A 23,505-nucleotide genomic window follows, 5' to 3' on the forward strand; every position below is an offset into this window, starting at 1 on the left:
ACCTATAAAAAAAACACAAATTAAAAACATATTTTTAACATTCCTTTTGGTTGTTTGAAGTGCTATCCGTTTCACTCTTTATCTCTAAAGTCACCCCGACCTTTCATAGGAAGCTTGTGAACAGAGTGTTTACAGTGCGAAAGATACCAACGTAAGAATAAGGAATGACGCAAAAAAAGTCTGAAAACATTCCGTCACGCAAAAAGGTCCGCCAATAATTATCCCGAAAGTTCAACGTGATTTCTGAGGTAATAAGCCGCTCTCGAGCTTTCGGAAATGTCACTGCACAGATCCGTATCCTGTTGAATCACAAACAACACCCTCGCAAGAGCCACTTCATGAGCAATTAAAAGCTGGCGTCACTACGCTAATCTTTGTTACGCAACGGCCAGTGCTCGTCTTTAAAAAGGAGTTTCGGGTAAAGTGAGGCGTCAGAAGAGATGTCTGCATTTCTAGCTTCAGTGCTTATCTGCGCCATGGTGGCGGAGGGCCTTCGGGCAGGTAAGTTACGGATGGGACATTTATAAAAGTAATCTAAGCATGGGCCCGTTGAAAGTACACTAACAGTGTCAGTAAGATCCAAAAATGTTTTGTAGTCTTTGTGTAGCACTGCTGTAAGTAGACTTAACAGAAGCTATCGAACAATCTGCACACCAGCTACATGAAGAGACGAGAAGGAAGAAACGCGAAAGGATGTACGAGAAGCAAGAGACACTCACTGACTCAACGAGATTCGGCGATTTGGTCCTGCAGACCCACGACAACCACTTCAATATAATGTAGATATTGAAAGTGAATAATGCAGAATTGAGCCTTTATAAAGCTGTTCGTGAGAGCAACGCAGATAAGTTACACAAAATGTATATCAAAGTTCGTTAATATGCATCCAAAAACTCTCACAGGAACTTGAGTGTCAAGTAGTTTATATTAATCTATCTATATCGCTAAAAGACTATCATTATAAGGGTTACACCAAATAAATATACGCTACACAAAAAATGTGGATGTAGATTTCATAAATAAGCATAACAAAATTAAAGACACTATATATAACAAGAATCTTGCAAAACTGAGAACATTTTCGGGTGTATTGAATATTATACATCTGAGATGCTTTTGGTCGTGTATAGTAGAAAAGAACGAAAGAGTGGTCAAAAGCATCATTTGCAGGACGTAATCTTTCACACCTTCTTCCCGTGATTGTTTTGTTGTAAGTAAATATAAAGTGAACATTTATATTTATGGTTATGAATGCCGATTTGAATTGCTAGAATTAGCATACAAATTTAAAACATTAATTTTTGTTCGTTCATATACAAAAAAATAAAGCCCATTTGGTACGTAATGTGGTCATAAAATACACTTTGGCCGAACCAAACAAAGATGCGGCTGTGGGTGGGTACGAGAGCCGGAACACAGGTATTTGTTTCACTTTTACTGCCCCTGACGGTTCGAAAGGGCGCGGTGGCGTGTGGACGACACACCAGTACACCGACAGCAAGAGCGACCGATGAAGTGGCGTCACGGCGGTTCTCCAGGCGGCGAATAACGATATGAGTGATGTCACGAGCGATGGCCAAGGGAAATCAAATGGAAGTGGTGGCAAAAGGACAGGGGGGGGGGGGGGGGTCAATGGGGTTGTTGGATGCGCTGGTTGGGGCGAAAAAAAAACAAAACGCGGAGGTGTAGACACTACGTGCGGAAAAAGGTAAAGAAGCCTTTTGGTGGGATTTCTTAGGTACGTCAAGGATGATAATACAACAAAACCGACTGTTCCTTCGCCTCCGTTTACACTTTTGTATGCTTTCCAAGAAGTGAAGAGCCCCACCTCCCCATAAGCACACACGACTTGATCTCATCCGGGCGCTACGGGCCGTCGAATCTTGAAATATTTACTACTCTCATTGTGGTGAGCGAAAAATGAAACACGTTATCTGAGATGTCACGCCATTCCAAAAAGATATACATGCTACGGATCCCACACACGCTTGCACTCGACTTCCTTTTGATTTTCGACCGCCCTTTATGTCCTTTATCACATCGCACATTTCTACTTATTAACCTTCCCTCGGCTCCCTGATTTGCTAGGATTCCATAGCGATAACTATCTTAGAACTATGAAAAAAATAGTTGTCATCTGCTACCAGAGAACTCAATATATTGTACTTTAGGCTCGGCCATAGCCTCCTCTATACTCACAAAGCCTGGCAGTTCGACGACGGAGCCATATAGGGCCCGGTCGCAGATTTAGAGCCCGAGGATCTGGTAGCACAGAGCATCAAAGAGCCATTTCTCGGGGAACCTGGACGTCAGCGCACAGCTTTTGCGGCGGCGAGGAACCAAAACACACTTGTTCGCTCGGGAGAAGTTTGTTTGGGCCCCGCAGCGGGGCGCCAGTCGTGTGGCTCTCTCATCCGCTGTCTGCCGCTCCACCTTTTTTTCATTTCGGCGGCCGATTCTTGTGGCGACCTGTCAGGCTTTGTCAGTATTTAGGAGGCTATGTCTCGGGTTATGCGAAGGGAGAAAGAGAAACAGAGAAACACATATGAGGCGAAGAATTTCATAAAATATAACGGTGAGCATGATTATAAAAGCATGCATTACAATACCGCAAACTGCGGTCGATAAAGCTTTTTCTTTTTTTTTTGTTTAGCATTGAGAATCTTGAGCTATACTTACTTCAGTTACGCGGTACAAAGGTCAGGTTGAAAAGCCACGCTGTGCAGTAGCGATTTGCAGAGTGCTTGTCTACCATGAGAGAGACCTGAATGATGTGTGCGGAAATTCGAAAAACAACACACAAGTCGACTGAAAAGTTTGACGCGAGGTCTGGTTGTGCTACAGAATACACCACAAGACATAAAAAAATACCTGCTTGACAACGTGCACTTTGAGCACTATATATGTGTCCCAAAGTGTTATTGGTGTGTACATAAGAAGATCGCTACGTCCTCACGCGCACGTTTGATTTTATATAAGGGAAGATCATAACTGCAATGTTGTACATTAATTGGCTCTAAAATATATATATTTTTTTAAACGTGCTTTATGCGTTAGCCACGAGAAAACCTGCAAGTTCTGTCACAGATAGCCATGGAAACATTTTTGGGGGAGAATAAACATTTTAAGCGAAAACTCATCGAATGCGAAATCTCTCAAACGCGTCAAAAAAGCGGCAGAAAAAGTATATTTATAGCCACCCATTGGGGTGGCTATAAAGCTTCCCTTAAACTTGTGAAAGTAAAAATTTTAATACGTAACAAAACTACTTTCATACTTTTCTTTGTGCCCATATTAAATTCCCATTCTTACACCATTAAATATTTATGCCTAATGCCTTATTTCAAAAGAGATTTGAGAATGTTTTAATACAAGTAATACTTGACCTCTTCACAAATGAGGATGAGGAACCAGGAAAGTGAACAGTGAATGGTTCTTCTCAAACGCATACCACATTCGACGTACGTACCCTTACCGAAGTTAGCTGCCATTATTGATTCTACAGAATAGAGAGTAGTTAACTTTCCAGTGTATACGGAAGCGAATTTCAAAATGTAACACTCTATGGACCGTGCATTCTGTTGGTGGAAGAAATATGCACCCGTTTTGAGGTGGTAACAAACGTTGGTTTACAATAAATGTCGTCAATCTCGCATTCATATAATATCGTAAATAAAATTGCAATGTTAAAATTAGAAAGATAGATTTCATGTTGCTGCTGGATTTCGAACAATATTCATGACTCTGGAGTGCAAAAAAAAAAAGTTTTTTTACGTGATTTTTAGCTACTCTTATTTCGAAGTGGATAAAAAATGTAAAAACCGATTCCTCTTTTTTATTTTTTTCACTTGGGGCAATTTTTATTTTTAATCCCCTCCTTTGCTTCGCATATCGGCCGCAGGGACGAGCCACTTTACACAACCTTTCCGCTAGATGGAGTCGTTCTCCATGGGCTGTAAAGGAAAGAGTAATAAAGACGCGGGATCAAAATGCAGAAGGAACCAAACATTGATAGCTACATGGCAAGAGATATTGATTTAATAAAGAAGGAAACCATTGATAATCCTAGAGGCTAGACCACAGATATCTGAGTATTAGCAATTATAAGATAAAATACAAGGAGCTGGATGCACCATCCACTACAGTGAAGAGAAAATAAAAACGCCAGAGCTTGTTATCATAAAATGTAAATGACTCGAGCACCCAAGGACATCACACGATCAAGACCACTCTTTTATTTCGGGACCTGGGATTTGAACAGGAGTTAAAGCAAAGCATATCCAAGAAGTACAAAAAAAAGGTAAACGATGATTAGAGTAATTGTGATCAGAATACAAATAGGAATATATGTACACACTGACTAAAATTGTTTTACACTACTTAACGCAACGCCAATTATAGAATTTGGCTAGCTGCGGCACGTCACCAGTCAATCAAAAGGGAACGGCCTCCATGCATTAATTCGTTCATCTATTTTGAATACACAGTTGGACATGATGTACTGCTCGAATTGCTTGTATTTGCTAATGACGTCAAAGCCGGGTTCACCATAGGCCTTCTTCAAATATTATGCCGCATCATAGCTGAGATAAAGGTTCTGCATTTAGGAGACAAAACTCAGTTCGCGGAGTGGTTGACTTTGGCCGTGGCGTAACATCAGCTGAATTCGTCCTGGGCACTTATATTTATTTGAATATTGGTCCAGCATTTTTCTTTTTTTGCTCAACTTTGGCACAAGAAAAACGAAAATGGCGTACGGGATTCAAAAGAGACGAAAAAGAACATATGAAAAGGTCACGCCGTTCCCAGAATGCTACCTGAAAAAACATGTTCAAATACCACTGTACGGCAATCATTGTTGCGTTCCCGGCGACCGAGAAAATGGCCAACCTTATAATAATTTCAAAAGATTTACACTATATTTCACAAAAATAATGTCATTTGCTTTTATAGGTCACGGACTGCCCTGTTTCGGAAAAAGAATATTTTTCATGGTTCGTAGTGAAGCTCAGCAAACTGGGTGTTTTCGATTGCTTTCATTATGAAATCACATAATCTGTCGAAATGGCGTGGATAACATTAAATGCTGCTAGAGAGTCCAAAATTTAAAAAAAAAGCATTTCGAAAGCGCTCTAAAATAAGCCGTTCTAGAGGCAAACGAGATCATGAGTCGTCTGTGAATATATAACCTGATCCATTCACTATTCAAGCTTTCTACTTCCTCCATGTATGACATTTTGCACCGCGAAAAATGCACGTGAATGTATATTTTTTGTATAAGTGTCTCAGCTGGTCACATCGACAGAATCAACTAAACTTGTGACTTTCCTTTTTTTTACGTTTTCTCCCTCTCGATCAATTTAATACTTTTTTGACAATTTTAATAGACGCTTATGCAAGCGCGAGATCATGGCCGCAATTGCTGACCTTCTCTTGTCTTACTGAGATGTCGAGCTACTCAAGCGGGCGCTGATGAGCCTCCACAAAGGTCGGTGCCAGGGAGAAGGACACAGTAGAACATAAAATGACAATGACCTGCCCTGCTGTGGTATTGACGAAGTCCTGTAAGCGTACTAAGAGGAAGCAAAACTTGAAGGTTGGTTATGACGGCGCCCATGCACAGCTCCTACAAAGCGTCTATATGCTTTCAATTCTTTAGCTTAAGAACTGCTTAGCCGGACTTGTTAAATTCGATTTTTTTAAATACTGGCACACCATATACATTATTAGTGCTGCCTCTGCTGGAGCACTGCTGTGCATCATCCTCTCCCCCTCAACAATACTTAATGCGGAAAGTGGAGAGTGTGCAGCTCCGCGCATCGCGCAAAATCTGTGCGTTGTCACCGGGAGCGGCCAACAGGTCTTTCCCCGCACGGTTGAAAGCTCTTGGCGGTGCCTAGAGCAGAGAAAACGGATCGCGCGAATCCGTGTGCTGTATGAATAGCTTTACGGATAATTTTCCGGAACTCGCCCGTTCGCCGTTGTGTGCCTCAGCAGAAGGTCGCGACAGCCTGAGCTTCTCCGCGTGGCAGGACTGCGCGACGCAGTTAATCTCTTCTGCCTCCTACCACTAAAGACCAGAGGTCGGCATTTGAGGTCGCCCTCACTCACCCTCACCCTCACAGCCACACTCACCTAAACCCCTCACTTACCCTGACCCTCAGAGCTACACTCACCTACAGCCCCTCACTCACCCTCACAGTCACACTCACCTTCAGCCCTTCACTCACCCTCACTGAACTTCACGGCCCTCACGCTCTCACCGCCCTCACGGCCCTCACGCCCCTCAAGGCCCTCACGCCCCTCACCGCCCTCACGGCCCTCACGCCCCTCACTCACACATGGCCCTTACGCCACTCACAGCCCTCACCGCCCTCACGGCCCTCACCGCCCTCACCGCCCTCACGGCCCTCACCGCCCTCACGGCCCTCATCGCCTTCACGGCCTTCACGCACTCATAGCCCTCACGCCACTCACCGCCCTCACCACCCTCACGGCCCTCACCGCCCTCACGGCCCTCACGCCACTCACCGCCCTTACGCAACTCACCGCCCTCACGCCACTCACCGCCCTCACGCCACTCACCGCCCTCACGCCCATCGCCGCCCTTGCGGCCCTCACACCCCTCACGCCCCTCACGCACCGGCTGCGCTCACGCCACTCAGGCCAGCTTCAGATGGGGCAATTTCGGCCAGAAACTTTACGTCGCAACACCAGCAACACGGGCCGCCCGCGATCACACGCAGCAACCAATTGCTGCAATTTGCCATCGTCATCATAATTTTTTTTTTAACTATTTAGACACAATTACTGTTATAAACGAGTTTTTATTCATTTAAATCTCGTTAAGATTACTTATGCGCCTTTCTGAAACAGTTTATTTCCAAAAAACGATCGATTTCAAATCAGAACCAAGTCTTTCAGTGTCATCATCACCGGCACGACGTATCACGTGAAAATTTTGCGTCCCTGATTGGATGCAGCCGCTTCAAACGTATTCGAATTGCTCTGAGTTGCTTGCTTATTTCGAGCCGGATCCGATCTCAGCAATTCGTGTCGATCTAGGGAAAGCTAGAGAGCAACCAGCCATTAACACCAAAATTGCTGAGAAAGATGCTCGATCTGAAGGGGGCCTCACGCACTCACCGCCCTCACGGCCCTCACACAACTCATGCACTCACCGCCCTCACGGCCCTCACGGCCCTCACGCCTCTCATGCCACTCACTGCTCTCACGCACTCATGGCGCTCACACCCCTCACGCACTCACCGCCCTCACACCACTCACGCACTCATGGCCCTCACGCCACTCACCGCCCTCACGCCCCTCTCGCACTCATGGCCCTCATACCCCTTACCGCCCTCACCACCCTCATGGCCTTCACGGCCCTCAGGCCCTCACGGCCCTCAGGCCCTCACGGCCCTCACCGCCCTCACGGCCCTCACGGCCCTCACCGCCCTCACAGCCCTCACGGCCCTCACAGCCCTCCCGGCACTCACGGCCCTCACGGCCCTCACTCACCCTCACACTCATGAATTTTCCTGGTTCAGAAACTCACTCACCCTTACCTCACCTGTGAAGATGAGGGTGAGTGAGGGTGAGTGAGGGCCCTCATGAGTGAGGTTTGCCGAGGTACGCTGGAGACATCCTGTCCATACCGTTGCTGCTCGCAGCCCTCTGCCCAGATCGCGCGAAAAGTCCCGGGAACTTCGCAGAGTATTTGTGACCCAAATGTCATCGGGCGTGTTGACATAATCCTAAATTTTATCAATCTTTCCCTTTCACCGTTCCCCCTCAAATCTTAACCATCAATTTGAGTTTTTGTTTTAGCGCCGTTTTACTTGGACTGGCAGCGTACACGGCTGCAGGCTAGCAGGCACCCTAGCGTAAGGGTTTTTACATATCTGCTTTGCCTGGCACACTGCTGTGTGCATACCTGTTAAGTGCCCATATATAACTTAATTCCTTATTCACTCAGTTAATCGCTGTTAAAATAAACTGAAGGGAAAATATTGCAGTTATGCGCGTGGACATTTGCAAGTGGACTCTTTCCTTCTCATCCGAAACGCAGGACCTTCTGCAGAATATGTTGTTTACCCAAGACTTCTGGAAGCAAGAGGAATGAATGGAACAAAGCTACTTCACGTCAATGAGAAAATTACTCTGCGTTTAAAAAAGAGCTCTGTACTCGCTGAAAATCTAGTTGTATCAACAATTAATGGCTACGAGCAAGTGGATACTTTGGTAAGTATCTTTGTTAATCTGAAGTAGAAGCTTCTTTTTTTTTCTTTTTTTGCTACTTATAACTCTCTAACTCAATGGTTAAACCAATATTTTTAGCTAATTAAGCTTAATAAGCAACAACTTTATGGTGCGATGCCGAATTATGTTATGAATCTCCAGCGTATTCGAACTCGGGGTAAAAACAGATACGTGTAATACTTCTATTTCCAGATTGCCAGACGTTCTAAACAATATATGCTTTGAAACAGGGCGGGTTTATAGTTTATGATTGGGGAGAAGGGGGGAGGGGTCCGCTAAGAGATGACGTCACGGGCAAAGCGTTGCCAAAATCTCTTTTGTTGACCTAATATTGACGATGTCACCGATATATAAACATTTCTTTCCAGAAAAAGCAGGAGCACGTCTTTTTTCCGTTACAAAAAAGTTGATCCAAACCCTCAAATCTGCCCAAGCCATGAAGCATACATGCATTACATGGCTCGCGAAAATCGCTTTTATGATTAGTGCTTGTGAATATTGATGCTTTTATGTATCTTATATAATTAAGTATTAGCATATAAGATTATCCTGTGCATTATTTATTTTTTCTGCTTTCTAATTTTATATTGACTACAGGATCCCGATTTTTGTATCAAAACTTGAACTCATTTCCGACATAAATTCATTAATTCATACTTCAATTTATAAATGCTTTTTATGGTGTATAAATATCTTCGCACATTAAGGCCATGAGCTGCGACAATAAATTTGCGAAATTATACCTTTTCCTTTGTTGTTCAGGAAAAACCATGAACTAAAATTAAAACATCAAAAATAACTTGGCAAAAATATATGCAAATAAAAGACACGAAATCATAAAATTGTAGCGAAAAAAACTCAAAAATACAATTGTGACAAACTCATGTATTTTCCGACTATGAATACCATTGTGAAATGTCAATGGTGTGAGGCCCCACAGGAGTGGAAAACTATGCTTCGAATTTTCGTAAATAATTAGTGTATAATCATAATGACATTAGTGTTAATTTTTGAACGAATTTTGTAATTACAGGCAATTTCATCAGCATTTTTGCACCACTTAGCGCTCCATCGCAACCCTAAAAGCCCCATCTGTCCTTCAGACTCCTTGTCCTTCCGGCCGTTCAAGCCACTAGCCCGTCAGACCTTTCAGACCCTTAGCCTTTGAGGCCCTCTCAGTCTTTAAACCCTTTAGACGCCCAAATGAATGTAGACAATGAACCAACAAAGCAGCTGTAAACAACGTTCTGGGAGGTTTATTTTAGATATTGAGTTTTACATGCATGTTCAACCTCGGAAGGATCACAAAAACTATGAGTACTCAAACCTGGGCAAAGTAGCGGTAGACAAAATCCATCTTAGAAAATATTTGCAACGAAGCTTTAAGATGCAAAAAAAATATTTTTCGAGTTACTGACAATGTTGCTGGTATGCGCAGTAGTTCAATCCTTAAAACCGAGCAGATGCACGACACACATGCACGCACAGGCGCGCGCGCCCAGACATTGACACAGACACATATGTCCTGAAGAGTCACGCGATATTTCCCACAAATACGTTAAAACTATTATAATCAGCCGCGTACTTTTCCGGGAAAGATTGCAACAGACCCCACATGTCTCTCCGGAAACTAAGACGGACCTCAGACCCTTCAGACAATCTTAAGGGGTACGTCAACACATTTCTCAAAAAACGATAATGAATCTCTCAGACCTGCTAAAAGTTTCTGGAAGGTAAGAGAACCTCCAGAAATACTGGTGTGCTCCATATACGATTTTTGTTATTCAGATGCCTTTCCCGGACTCCTATTTTTCGTGGCTTACCCTTCTTGAGCATTTGATTTTCCGGGCACTTTATATTTTTCGTAAATATCATTTACCCAAAGGACACACTTCAGAAAATTGGAATGGTTTTGTTGATTCACCATCAGCAAGAAACATGTCCAAGTTTGGTATCTTCCGCATTATGGTTGATGTTATGGTAGCTCTTGTGATCGGCAAGTCAGTGTAGCGTCGATGAACTTCTAGAATGTCCGACCGTTTGACAGAACTTGTTAAACCACCTTGTAAAGGTGAATTCGTTATACAGAAGCATCGTCTTTCTATCTCTTTCTCCTCTTTATCTAGTTCGCCACACGTTTGAAGGCTATCACTTGGCACCAATCACCATATAGTAGCCTCATCTTGTTACTAACAACTTAAGAAACGCAGGATGCGGCTGATTGTGTTCACGTTTCTTGCTTCGGGATTTGTTCTTGTGCGTTCTTATTGTCGAGGAGCGCAATCTCACTGACTACAAAGTGGAAGTGACATGATCAATGTTCGCGACGCTCTGCGTTCAAAATTTCAGTGACTAACCATTCCGCGCGGTTATTTCTTAGGCAAACGATGGCGCATCTATTTAAGCAGGTCTGTGCCCTGACAATAAAAGGTCGCGCGCATATTTTACAGGGGAAGCTGTTAGTGGCCCGTCCCCGGGTTTCGCGACGGCGTGAGCGGAAAGAAAAGTTTGCCTACAAATTTGGCGGGAAGGTTTATGTCACGTGACCTTGCGTGATGGGACCTACTAAAAAATGCAGGGTTCCCACAAAATTTAGCGGAAAATTTATGTCTCGTGGCTTATGCACTAAGTCAGTTTCCCTACTTAATTTGGCGGAACATTTATGTTGCATGACCCGAAGTCAAGGGACCTACACACAAATTCATGCTTCCCGCTAAGTTTAGCAGAAACATTTACGTCACCGAGAATGCTGCCTGTCGGTTAATGCTAAGTGAATTTGACACAGCACACAAGAAACAAGGCCAAAGTAGAAGGAGGTACACAGGCAAGCTCTTGATCTCAAGTGAATTGTTTCGATTCGAAAGAAACACCCAAGCAAACAACCGCTTTCCACGTCATCATGGCAAATTCATCAAGTGTTTAGATAACATATTTCTGTGTTATGTAAAGTGACCAATCTCTGGTTTACACATCACCTAGTCCCTCCCTTTTTTTTTTTTATCGTGTAGGCCTCTTCGATTTTCCTACTCATATGATCTCCCCCATTTCAGCACTTGTGGCGTGGTAAAAGGGCTGGCATCCACAATCTGCAAAATGAAGCGATAAGTGCACCCCCCCCCCCCCCCGTTTTCGACCGCAGAGACGAAGCATGATAACGCAAACTTTCATTTATACATCGGCCCTTTTGGCCAACGTACACCTTGCCGCTTGTCAACGGAATCCTATGCACAGCGCCCGTCGTACATTCTACATATTCGTTCCTATGTTTGATAAAGCAAATCCGCTGGGACTAACTTTTGTATGCAACTCTTGGGCACGTTTGCGTGAGTTTGTTAGGAGCATACTACGCTATCCTGTATTATACAATTATTCTGTACTGGGCACACCCTTCGCAACGACATCAGTTTGGTTAGAGCTAGGGTTCAACCTACATTGCAATAAATGTTTAGCATAAAATGAAGAAATAGGCTTCAAGGCATATCGCAAGAATACTGAAAGCGCGAGGGGTCAGTGACAAGAAAGCGTCCCGTTCGTCTTCATTCTGGTCCTTGTTTTCTGGCACATTATTATAGGGTGACCATATTTCTCAAGGTAGCAAACGGGACATCCCGCGGGGGGGGGGGGGGGGGGGGGTTGCCATCTGAGATTTCGTAGTGTTGCCAACCGAGCTTCTACATGCAGGCTATATTCAATAACCAAAAAAAATATTCCTACATACCTCTTTTTGCGCGAGAAAAAGTGTTCGTGGACAAGAACGGTTCTAAATGTTACTCTGTGGGTAAATATTTTAACGTACCTATGGTTATTTTTTGTAATATATACTTGTAACGAGTAGGCATAATTTCGGTTTACTGCAACTCGCTTGGTGCCAATTTCGGGAACTATGCACTCCTGGAAAAACGGAACGTATTTTTTTTGTTGGGAAAAAAATACGGGACGGCAGAAGCGTTCCCCAAAAACGGGACTGTCCCGGCCAAAACGAGACGTCTGCTCACCCTAAGTAATTATTACGTTAATTGATTAATTTACAGTTGTATTTAGGATAGTATATCACAATTCCCAGCACAATATCGTGAACGTGTATTTTTCAATGTTTTAGCTTACCTGGGGGCTCCTTGCTTCAAGACCTAGCAACATCGACCCTTCCTAGCATGAACACTCATCCCATTTTTGTAGCGTCTTAGCGCCAAGTGAAGGAAGTTGGTAATGTATCCGCCTTTGACCAGAACACCTACTTTTGACCATTATTCCAAAGAAAGCGTGAGCTGTAAGAATCAACAAAACTAGTGTGTTTGCGTGTGTGTCTGTGTTGTTTTTTGTTGCTGTTTTGTTGTTGTCGTCGTTGTTTTGTTTTTTTCTATTTAATGGGGTGGGAGTGGGGCGGCGGAAAGAAGGATTGAGTGGCGTCCAAGCACGGAAGCTGGGTTTGAGGTGCGACCAACAAGTTACGAGTTTGGTTTTGTAGCGTAAAAAAGGAGGGCAGCATGGTGATGCGCGCGTAGCAGTCGAATGTAGGGACCTTCATGTCTGATTACGCCAAAGGGCGTCGTTCTGTAAGCATTCAGAGCCGATCTTTTTTTATCTCGTATACGAGCTAAACGGCGATTAGACCACAGACTGCAAACTACAGCGCGCGAACATCAATTCTGCGTTAAACTCGGCAAATATAAACCAGAAACCTTTCAAATGATTCAACAAGCTTATGTCAGCAAGCAGTGAATTCTGCTATGCATTTTATATAGCGCTCGCGCTTCAAAAATGGTAGAACATCGCTGGAACACGAGGAGAGGTAGGGCGATCTTCTCCGACATTTTGTTTGTCTTCTATCGATATTCATTCTGTGAGTGTTCATTTCTTGTTGACAAACCTGAATTAGTGCGCCCCATTTGCCAGTTGGTAAATGTATAGCAAACGTTTATGTTCGAATTAAATCATATTTTTTCGTTGTTTAGTTTGAACGTAGCGAACTGTTTAAAACAAGCTTATCTAAGAAAGAACTGTGATGTTTCATTGAGTTCTTTTCATATCTCAGTATCTGTTTCTTACTGTCGTTTTTCAGGTAGATGGCAGAGAAGTGGAAAAGGACATTTACCGTGATCAAAGTCAGATGGCAGCGGTATCTGTCACGGAGAAAGACGGATCTGTGGAAGTGGTAAGCAACACCAAATTATGACACTTTTGAAGTTCCTGCTATAAATTGGGATGCTTGAAGTTTATGAAACAAGACAAAGTAGGTTGTATAATTAGAATTGCCATAAAGTTCGACTCCCGAATATTATATAACGCTTTATTAGAGTTGCATTAACTTAGGCTGACGTTTTTGGTTTTTAGTTCTATAGTAAACTTGAGTTCGCATAGAAGCTGTACTTTTTAATTCTTCTACAGGATGCTTTTCAGCACCATTTAGAGGTCAAAACTCGTAAAAATAAGTGAATAATCGAGGTAATCTTAAGCGTTTCAGATAGGTGCCTATATATAGGTCAGTTGCTATTCCGAAATTTGAAGGCTGAAGGTATTTTGAAGCAAATTGAACTCACAGAAATCACGTTATTCATATGCGTAAAAAGAAAAAGAGAAAACAACTTCTTTTTGCCGCTGTGCGACACAGATGATACAAGATTAAACACAATCTTAAAAGTTTCTCTGACATAAGCATCGCAAAGCAGATCCATTAGATGCGAGCCTGTGGGGCTCAAGGAGTTAGTAGGAGCGTAAGCCAGGCGGTTTGTTTTCGTATTTGTTTCTTGTGCATAAAAACAACTTGACTTTTTCTTTCCTTGAGTTTTTTTATTTATTTTTGCTGCTTACAGTTACTTAATATGTGTATCATAAATACACCGCCTAAGACACCTTTGTGGAAAGTTTATTGACCTATTTATAAGGGATTTTTAAGCACGAAAAACGCTCGGGAAGACCTCGCATCAGGGTGCCATAGCGTGTCTCTTCCGCACAAGCTACAGAGAACGTTCAACCGCAGTTACATTAGTTCTTCGTAACCTTCTATATATTTTTAAATTCCCATTTGCTTAATAAGAGTAAAATTTCCGTATCTGAACGAGGTATATCTCGTGCAGCGTTCCAGGCAATCGCTTTCCATAAACATGGTCAGAAAGAAAGGACCAATCTGGCGGCTGCCTTTATAAAATGTCAAGTTTAAGATACAATAATATAACGTCGATGTTTATAACAAGTTTAAGATGGTAGTGTTGAAAACGCTGCTCCTCATCAATTAAGAATGTAAACTATGTACTGAAATTACACTGCACAAAGATTAAAATGTGCAGCCGATTAAGTGGCAATTACAATCTAAAAATCTAAATATTGAAGACGTTAAAAACTTCTACCGAATATATTTAGGCATAGAGCCGGCTAGTTTATGGCAAAAGATCATTTGAATTGTATTTTTTTATATATATCGTTTGACACAGATATGTTGACAAACAATATGCTCCAACATTGAGAAGCACAATATAATCTAATGTAGCTAAGAGTGTACGCGATAATCTTTTATCTTAAAGGATCATTTATTTGTCAATACATAAACGACTAAAATACTTCGCACTATTCGATTGTTTTAATAAAAAAAAAAAAAACTAGCAGGCAGGAGTTTATTAAATAGTTTTCGGACCAAGAAGTTTTCATAAGCCATCTCTATGTTACTCGCAGAGAGGGTCTTTGGGCCACACGCTGAGGATTGCCCCTCTGCCACTGATGGGACGCTCTGAAGATGGACGCATCGCACACAAAGTTTTCGAAATCGAAGATCCGGTGGAATTCAAAACCGACTACATAGGTGAGATACTGCGCTACACTTCCCATAAAAAGGGTTGCTTTTTCGGCCATCGCCAGCTCATCATAAAAATATACGACAATGGTACCAACAAAGCGCGATTTTTTATCCCCTACATATAATGGCGGACAGAAGCCGGTGCTCTTTTATTGTGGTCACAGCGAACAGGATGATTGAACGTTCTACTACATTTTCAAGCTACCACCGAAAAAGCCTGTAGTTCACTTGAAACTAATGCAAACCGATACGTGGACGAGTGAATGCCGAAAATTACTTGACTTTTCCAGATACCTATAATCTAATTAAATCAACAGTGTTTTTTGTGTAATTAAAACAGTGAATTTCATAATATCAATCGTAAGGTTTGCCATAGCCTGACGCTTCGCAAAAAGAACAGGAGATCGTTTCGCTGACATGAAAGATAAAAGAGGAGATATGCTAGCGCCAGTGTGCTCAATCTCCATACCACCCTTCGCCGTTGCCAATTGAGCTTCCAAGCATGGTTCGGAGAGTTTTCACTGCCGTGCTTGGAGCTATTATTAGAATTCTCTATAGGATTATTGAGTGTTTCCATGTTCTGGCACCATACGATTCTCATTGCCCGTACCGTTTTCTTTTTTTTTACCGCAGTGACCACTTTGATTAATCTTACAGGTTTCTCCAGGATATATGAGGCTATGTTCTTGACATCAAAATTCTAAGTGCTTATAATTAATATTTTTATCCTCGGTACCAGACTTTCCAAGTAGTTACGCAAACTGAAAGAACTGCGCTTGGCAAATCAGCTCTTGGCCTTTTATAGAACTAATGTTTAAAATAAAACAGAACAAATCAATGTTCCATTAGGCGAACTCAATATTGAAAAAAATGGTATCGTACACCCCTGGCAGTGAAAAAGGATTGACTGAATACCTACAATAAAACCCTATTTTTCTTACACATTCTCAGTAGTGTATGTGAACAAACGCCATAAGTATCGCAATCAATATTGAACATTTTCAAAATTATGAACAACTGACACAAATTTCCACCCGGCATGAACTGAACCATGATTCATCGAGTGAAAAACAACAGCAATACCAACTGTTCGAAGTTATTTTATATGTAACTCGATAAGCTCCTGATATTATTAAGAAATCATACCACTACGTATCTCGTTTTGCAGTCCCATCGGAACGGAATATCCCGCTAGGACGACAACGTGAGTGAATTCACTTATTAAGCGTTTATAATTTGATTTTTTTTTGCGTATCTAAGAAATCGATTCAGTCAAATTCTTAGATCCGGTAAAAAATTTAAAAATCGAAAAGCCAGAGCGAATGCTACGAATATCCTGTTTTCTCCTTTTATCTATAAGGCGAGTTTACCTATAAATTATGCATATTTATCTCAAAGGAAGGGGAAGCGGGAATTATTATTCTTAATTTTATTTTTAATATTATTATTATTATTGTCAATATTTTACCTCATTTGTGTTTCCTCTAGCAAAAATTCCAAAAGGTTACAAAAATGTACAAGATAACTGATATTGTTACTCGTTTTCATAATCTTTATTTTAAAAGATGGGTATTAATGTTATATTTATCAGTATGCAGTATTAATTTTACCTCTCTAGCGTTTTGTTATTTGAGTATTAATATTAGACTTTGTGTTTGATGTTACTGTAAAGAACATCACCCGGGAGACCGATATAATTGCTTGCAGTCACAACCAAAATAAAGCACCATTATTATTATGATAACATACTAAATGCGATGTAAACTGTAGACTACGCGGCCCAGCCAGGTCATACATTATATGAGTACTTCTGCTTTATTCCTCTGATTTAGCGTAGAATAACAAACGGTGTCGCGCAAATTGATGCCATATATTCGCTCATTCTAGTTGTAACGTGATTCCGGCAGTGCGCAAATAGCCCTGAAAACACTTCCAGTTCTAAACTATAATACCGGTTTTGCAGTATTTTCAAGATCAAATCTACGCGCTGTTTTCTGGAAATTGTCGGTTATGACACTTACACATAGTCCAATCTTATGGGGAAAAAATGATGCATAAAAATTAAGAAAATATACACGAACCGGAAGTATGCCCCCAGGCAGCACCGAGTTCTGAGCCAAAACTTGGCTTGCGTCTGGCAGTTTAGGGCATTAAAAAGCCCGAAGAAGCCAAAGTAGTGCCAAACCTGACCTCCCTTGGCAACAGTCTGGGTATCTTGGCCCTAATTCGCCAAACAAGTGCCAAACTTAGGCTTCGCTGCCGGGTAGTTCGGTTATTATCTGGCATCTTCGGGCCTAAATCGCCTAACAAATGCCAGATTTAGGCTTACTGCCCGTTAGTTCGGCAGATCTTTGGCATTTTTGGGCAAAAATCGCCAAACTAATGCCAAAGTTAGGCTTCACTTTTTGATAGTTCGGCTATCACCTGGCACATTCGGGCCAAAATCGCCACAGATGTGCCAGAGTTAGGCTTACTACCTTGTAGTTCGGCAGAGCTTTGGCATTTTTGGGCCAAAATCGCCAAACTAATGCCAAAGTTAGGCTTCACTTTTTGACAGTTCGGCTGTCACCAGGCACATTCGGGCCAAAATCGCCACAGATATGCCATAGTTAGGCTTACAACCTCGTAGTTCGGTTGAGATCTGGCATCTTTGGGCCCAAGTGGCCAAGCGAGTGCCCAAGTTAGGCTTCGCTTCCCGATAGTTTGGCTGTAATCTGGCAGCGACGGGCCAAAGGTGCCAAACAAGTGCCAGAACTAGGCTTACTGCCTTGGAGTTCGGCTGATGAGGTATTTGATGTACGCGGGTGGTCTTCATCTCAATTAAATAGAAATCAAATTTTATTCGGCTGACAACTTTATCTTATTTTGGTTGTCTCTTGATTTCTGCAGTCCAAAGGTTGGCTGAATGTTTTGACGCGGCTGGAGCAGGCTTTGCAAACGCAAATTGTGCCAGATGTTGCACTCGCGCGTAGGTACACAAGCCAATATCGGGACGCGCCGTGAGACTGGTTCGACATTATGGCGCGTTCACACCGGCGATACGATCTATCGCGCCATAACTTTCACCGCAAAAGCGACCATCGCGGCCAAAAAGTGACGGGTTTTGAGCAGTCGCTTGCTGACCCGACGTTTCGCGATGCACTCTAGTCGCGGAGAGGCCGAGCCAACCAACGGCGTTCGGAGCGAGAGTTTTTGAGACGCGACTCGCCAACGAAGGCATTGGACTCGCTCATCGCGCACGCCAAATTGACCAACTAATTACTTTTTTCTTCTTTTTTTTTTTTTTGCGATGCGATTTAGTTGGATCGCGCGACTGCTATCCCCGGTGTGAATCCGCCTTTACAGAAAGTGCTGCCGTTGAGCTAACACTGCGCAAGACGGATGTGCGCACGTCTCAACAAGATATATTCTTTATTCTTTATTCAGATAACTCCCGCAGCGCCTAGAAGGCATTATTGCAGGGGGCGAATAATAACGAAAAGAACATATCAACATTTGCAGCACAAACTATACATTCCTGTAAAGCGTTCCAGTCCTTGACCGTCCTCACAAAAAACGAATTTTTGCAGAGCTCCGTCCTAGTACAGTATTCGCGTATCTTGTGCACATGATCATTACGTTTGGAAAAATAATTTGGTTTTAAGAGGTATGATGAGCTATTAATACCAGTAGCTTCATGATAAATGTTGTATAAAAATTTCAACCGTAAATTTTTTCGCCGAAGATCCAATGACGCCCATCCTAGTGATTGTTTCATGTTAGTTACGCTAGAAAAACGGTCGTACTGGCCCAGGACGAAGCGTGCGGCACGATTTTGTATTTTTTCCAAGCCATCAATGCGATTTTTTTTGGAAGGGTCCCACACAGTGCATGCGTAATCTAGAAGTGGCCTTACATAGGCAAGATATGCTAGTTCTTTTATTTTTTGTGTAGCGTTTTTTAGGTTTCTTTGGACAAAGCCCAGTGCGCGACCCGCCCTCATAATGACATCATCAATTTGCGAATCCCACGTGCAGTCGGATGACAAAATGACTCCGAGGTATTTTACTTTATTCTCATTCGTTACTAGCTCATTGCTTAAATAATACTGTGTGTCAAATTTATTTTTTTTTTACGTGTGAAGCTAACATGAACACATTTCTTTACGTTAAGTTGCATCCCCCATTCACCGCACCATTGTTCTATTCGATCTAGGTCAGCCTGCAGTTGTCCGGAACCCTCCCCGTTCTTTATACGCGTATACACAGCGCAGTCATCAGCAAATAATCTCAGCTGGGAAGTTACATTGACATGAATATCATTGATAAATATTAAGAATAACAATGGCCCCAGAACCGACCCCTGTGGTACACCAGACGTAACTTCAACAAAATGAGACGCCTCGCCGTTTAAAATTACACATTGCTGACGCGAACTCAGGTATGAGTGAATCCATTTTAGTGTGGTAATATCTATGCTCAAACAATTCAATTTGTAAAGTAAGAACGAGTGCGACACTGTGTCAAATGCTTTCCTATAATCAAGAAAAACACAATCAGTCTGTTCACCCTTATCTACGGACATGACAAGATCATGATAGAGCTCGGTTAGTTGCGTGACACAAGAATAACCTCTCCTAAATCCATGTTGTGAATCTATGAAAAAATTATGGTAACTAAGATGTTGCATTATCTGGCTGTACAAAATGTGCTCAAGTAGTTTGCAACAAATTGATGTTAAAGAAATCGGCCTGTAATTTGTAACATCTTTTTTGGGTCCCTTCTTGTGTATTGGTATTACATGAGCTACTTTCCAATCATTCGGTAATGACCCCTCAAGCAAAGACTGGTTGAAGATTATAAAAAGATATGGGGCAATGGCGTGAGCACAGCGCTTCAGAACCCTAGGCGAAATTTGATCAGGGCCAATCGCTTTAGTTTCGTCTAAATTTTTTAGTAGCTTTAGGACTCCCTCGACACCAACCTCAACTGGAGGCATATCATCGTATCTGTTTGTAAGCGTTACTGGCGTTATATTGTTCGCAGGCAAAAATACCGATTGAAAATATTCATTAAAGATGCAAGCTTTTTGACGGGCATCTGTAATTAGTTCGTTATTTACTAATAGGTCAGGTATTCCCATCTGGTCATTTCCGCAACGTTTCATAAACTTCCAGAACTGTTTATTGTTATTTTTCATTCCATCTTCGAGCCGCTGTAGGTAATCGCCTTTTGCTTTCCTCACGGTGACTTTGTACTTTGTCGTCAGTTCTTTCAGTTTCCCATGGTTTACTGCTGACTTTTTCTTTTTGTACCGTGCGTAAGCACGCTTTCGTTTTTTTGTTAATCGTAGAACACTTCCGTTGATCCATGGCTTGGCTCTATTTTTTAATTTGGATGCACCAATACATGGTATGTATTTCTCTGTTAGCTTTATCACTCTCTGCCTGAACAGTAACCACGTGTTGTGCACATCTGTTTCTTCGGCAACGCATTCAAACAAAAGAAAGCCACTAGAAAGCTCAGAGCTAATGCCTTCATAATTTCCCTTTTCATACAAAAACACCTTTCGATCTGAACTCAACTTTACACGTGCAGATTGAAAACGAAGCGTCGCGACTACAGCGCATGGTCGCTTATGCTCGGTATGACATCGATTCGTTTAACAATGTCGGGATGATTGCACAACAACAAGTCGAGTATGTTGTGTCCGCGCGTAGGTACAAGTACATGCTGGGTAAAACCTAGACTATCAACCATACACTTCACATCAATAATAAGTCGAGTCATTGTTTTACAGGCACACCCGTCATCGCTCCATGTCAAGTCTGGCAGATTAAAATCGTCACCAAGTACCACACATTCATTGGTAACACTAGAAACTATTTCGTTTAGGGTGTCTATACAAGTAGAATCAGAATTTGGAGGCCTGTAGAAAACTCCTACGGTAAAACATAGGCTATTGGGCAGCCTGACCCGACACCATACGGATTCTATGTTTTCAGCTAGATCGAGTTGGTGGCTTTGCAAATTATTGTTAACCAACAGAAAACCCCTCCCCCGTGTAACGACCTATCCTTTCTGTAGACGTTAAAGCATCTAGGGAATACTTCATGATCTAAGATAGAGTCGTCAAGCCATGATTCAGTGCCGAGTATGATATCGGCTTGAACAGATAGGATTAAACCCGATAATTCTTCTACTTTATTTTTTACGCTTCTGCAATTCACGACCATCACAGTGATATCCTTTTGCACCGCTTTCTTTGAATTCGTTTGACGTCAGTTACGTTGCACAGGTACAACCTCCTCTCTTTCACTGTTCCAAGTAAACATTTTCCCATTAATTACAAGCTTATCGTTCGTTAGATTTACTTTGCTGATACCTTCTTCCCTTCTAGCTTTTTCGTATGTCCAAAGATGGCGGCGCTTTTCTCTTACTTCTATTGAGTAGTCGTTCGACAGAGACACCGTTGTACCCTTTAATTTAAACGCGTTCTTCAAAAGTGCAGCTTTTTCGTCTAGAGAAGAAAAGCGTATTAATATTGGTCGTGTTTTATTGTCCAGATGCCTTCCGAGCCTGTGTATTTTTTCTATCGTTGATACCTTCACGCCTAGCTTCTTGTCAAAAATTTCGGTAACCACTTTCTGGTTCAACGAAACGGGTGATTCAGTAGAGTCTTCCGCCACACCGTAAATAATGAGGTTATTATGCCGGCTCCGGTTTTCAAGGGCGTCAACCCTTGCAGCCATTGCAGTGACGTTTCTTCCTAAATGCTGGACATAATTCTCGCATCTCTTAAGGTCAGGCTCTAATTTTGAGAGACACTCAACTTTAGTTTCTATTGAGGATAGCCTTGATTCTGTTTGTCTAATGTGTTCGTCAAGTTTACTTTTAATTTCTGATATGCTGTTGTTTAGCGTCCTCTGGCCATCAAGAATCGCTGCCAACTGAACTTCCGTCAGCGGGCCAGGGTTGAGTTCCACATCCCCGCTCAAAAGAAGAACGAGGAAGCAGAGTGAATCAAAACAGGCGGCAACACACTCCAATAAAGCTCCTGGGCGAGGCAGCACTACAAGACAGACATAATTGCTTTTCACACTAGTAAAGGAAGGAGTTTTACCAACCTGGATAGCAAACAAGAGCTGGTTTAGCCGTGGCCGTTGCAGTGCTGTCTCGCCCACTGAGTACGACGACGAAATCATTATTAAGGGGTGTCCAAACAGGACACTACAAAACGCACGACTCCTACATATCGTGAAAATTGAAGCGGACGCGCCCGCTTCAAGCCCGCTTCAATTTTCACGATTTGTCGGAGTCGTGTCCTGTTTGGACACCCCTTTAGGCGGCGCATTGCAAAAGCGAGCGTGGCTCTGTGCGTGTCTTGCATCGTGATTGAGCACTGTCAAATCCTAGCGATAACAAAGTGCGGAAACGACCGTGGCTCTATGGCGCGGTTCCCGCATCACACTTGGGGGATGAAAATGAAATACCGGAAATTGTACTATTTTAGCGTGTTGATACTTTTTAAACATTAAAAAGTGGAGACACAAAAGGGACGATAAAGACAGGACAATCTTTGAACTTTAAAGGCCCCTGTACAAACGGGACGTTCTGCAGAGAAGAACCTTCTCTCCCGAAGCCGGGGGACGGGGAGGGAAAGGTCAAGCGTTGGATGAAAAGAGGTTTAGAGAATGGGATTAGCCTCGGGGCGAGCCATCCTCTCGAGAGGGAGTGGGGACGGAACAAAGCTGCCGTGGGGTTCCGGCTAAAAGGTGGAAGAAAGTTAAGCTTGTCAAACGGCGACCTCGGATCCGAGGACGGGCACGCCAGAGAATTTGAAAATAGCTGCTTGATTAGCCGGACGACCCAGTGCGGTCTACTGGTTCTAGAAGGTGACTCGGAAGAAGAAAACTCGTTTTGGTCGAAAACTCTAAAAGCATTCTGGACGTGAACCCTTGCCACAAATAAAAATAACACATGCATGAAAAACTGCGAAGGCACCTAAGCTTTCGCCTATGGTGTGGGAATGCATGAGCATTACAGGCAGAGTTATGTTGGCGCAACTTGCAATAAAGAAAGAAAAAAAAAGTTATGTTGGCGCAACGGATAGCGCGCTAGTTTCACGATCAAGAGGGGCTAGCTTCGAAACCGGGCAGGGGATGGTTTTTTCCTCGTGTTATTTTTTTTTCGTTTTTTTTTTTTGTTTGGTCACGTGACAAGAAGAATCACATGAACAGAATTTTTTTTTGGCCAAGTCGCCTGAGATTTTTTTTCTAATTTCTCATTTTCTTCAGTCTTTCTTTCTTTTTTTTTTTTCCTTTTTTTCGGTTTACGCTTCCTATCGCAAAACTCTTTGCACCTATTTCGCGTTACATTGGCGTTAGCCAAATCGTTTTATTTATGGCAGGGAATTCTGCCGTACGTATCTTATGTTACTATTACCAACCCTGGATTTCGTCCGGCAACCAGTTTGGG

General features: G+C 42.6%; 1 protein-coding gene across 1 annotated transcript in view; it reads left to right on the top strand.

The window, feature by feature from the left end:
* Window positions 1-440: 440 nt before the first annotated feature.
* Window positions 441-23,505, top strand: part of LOC115319715 — a 59,060-nt gene continuing 35,995 nt past the window's right edge. Inside the window, exons 1-5 of the mRNA XM_040220238.1 lie at window positions 441-501; window positions 8,072-8,248; window positions 13,326-13,414; window positions 14,929-15,055; window positions 16,218-16,253. Coding sequence (XP_040076172.1) covers window positions 441-501; window positions 8,072-8,248; window positions 13,326-13,414; window positions 14,929-15,055; window positions 16,218-16,253 — 490 coding nt within the window. The remainder of the gene's footprint in view (window positions 502-8,071; window positions 8,249-13,325; window positions 13,415-14,928; window positions 15,056-16,217; window positions 16,254-23,505) is intronic.

Source organism: Ixodes scapularis, unplaced genomic scaffold (genome assembly GCF_016920785.2).
Source record: "Ixodes scapularis isolate PalLabHiFi unplaced genomic scaffold, ASM1692078v2 PGA_scaffold4__175_contigs__length_147842914, whole genome shotgun sequence".
In the NCBI taxonomy this organism is placed as follows: Eukaryota; Metazoa; Arthropoda; class Arachnida; order Ixodida; family Ixodidae; genus Ixodes; species Ixodes scapularis.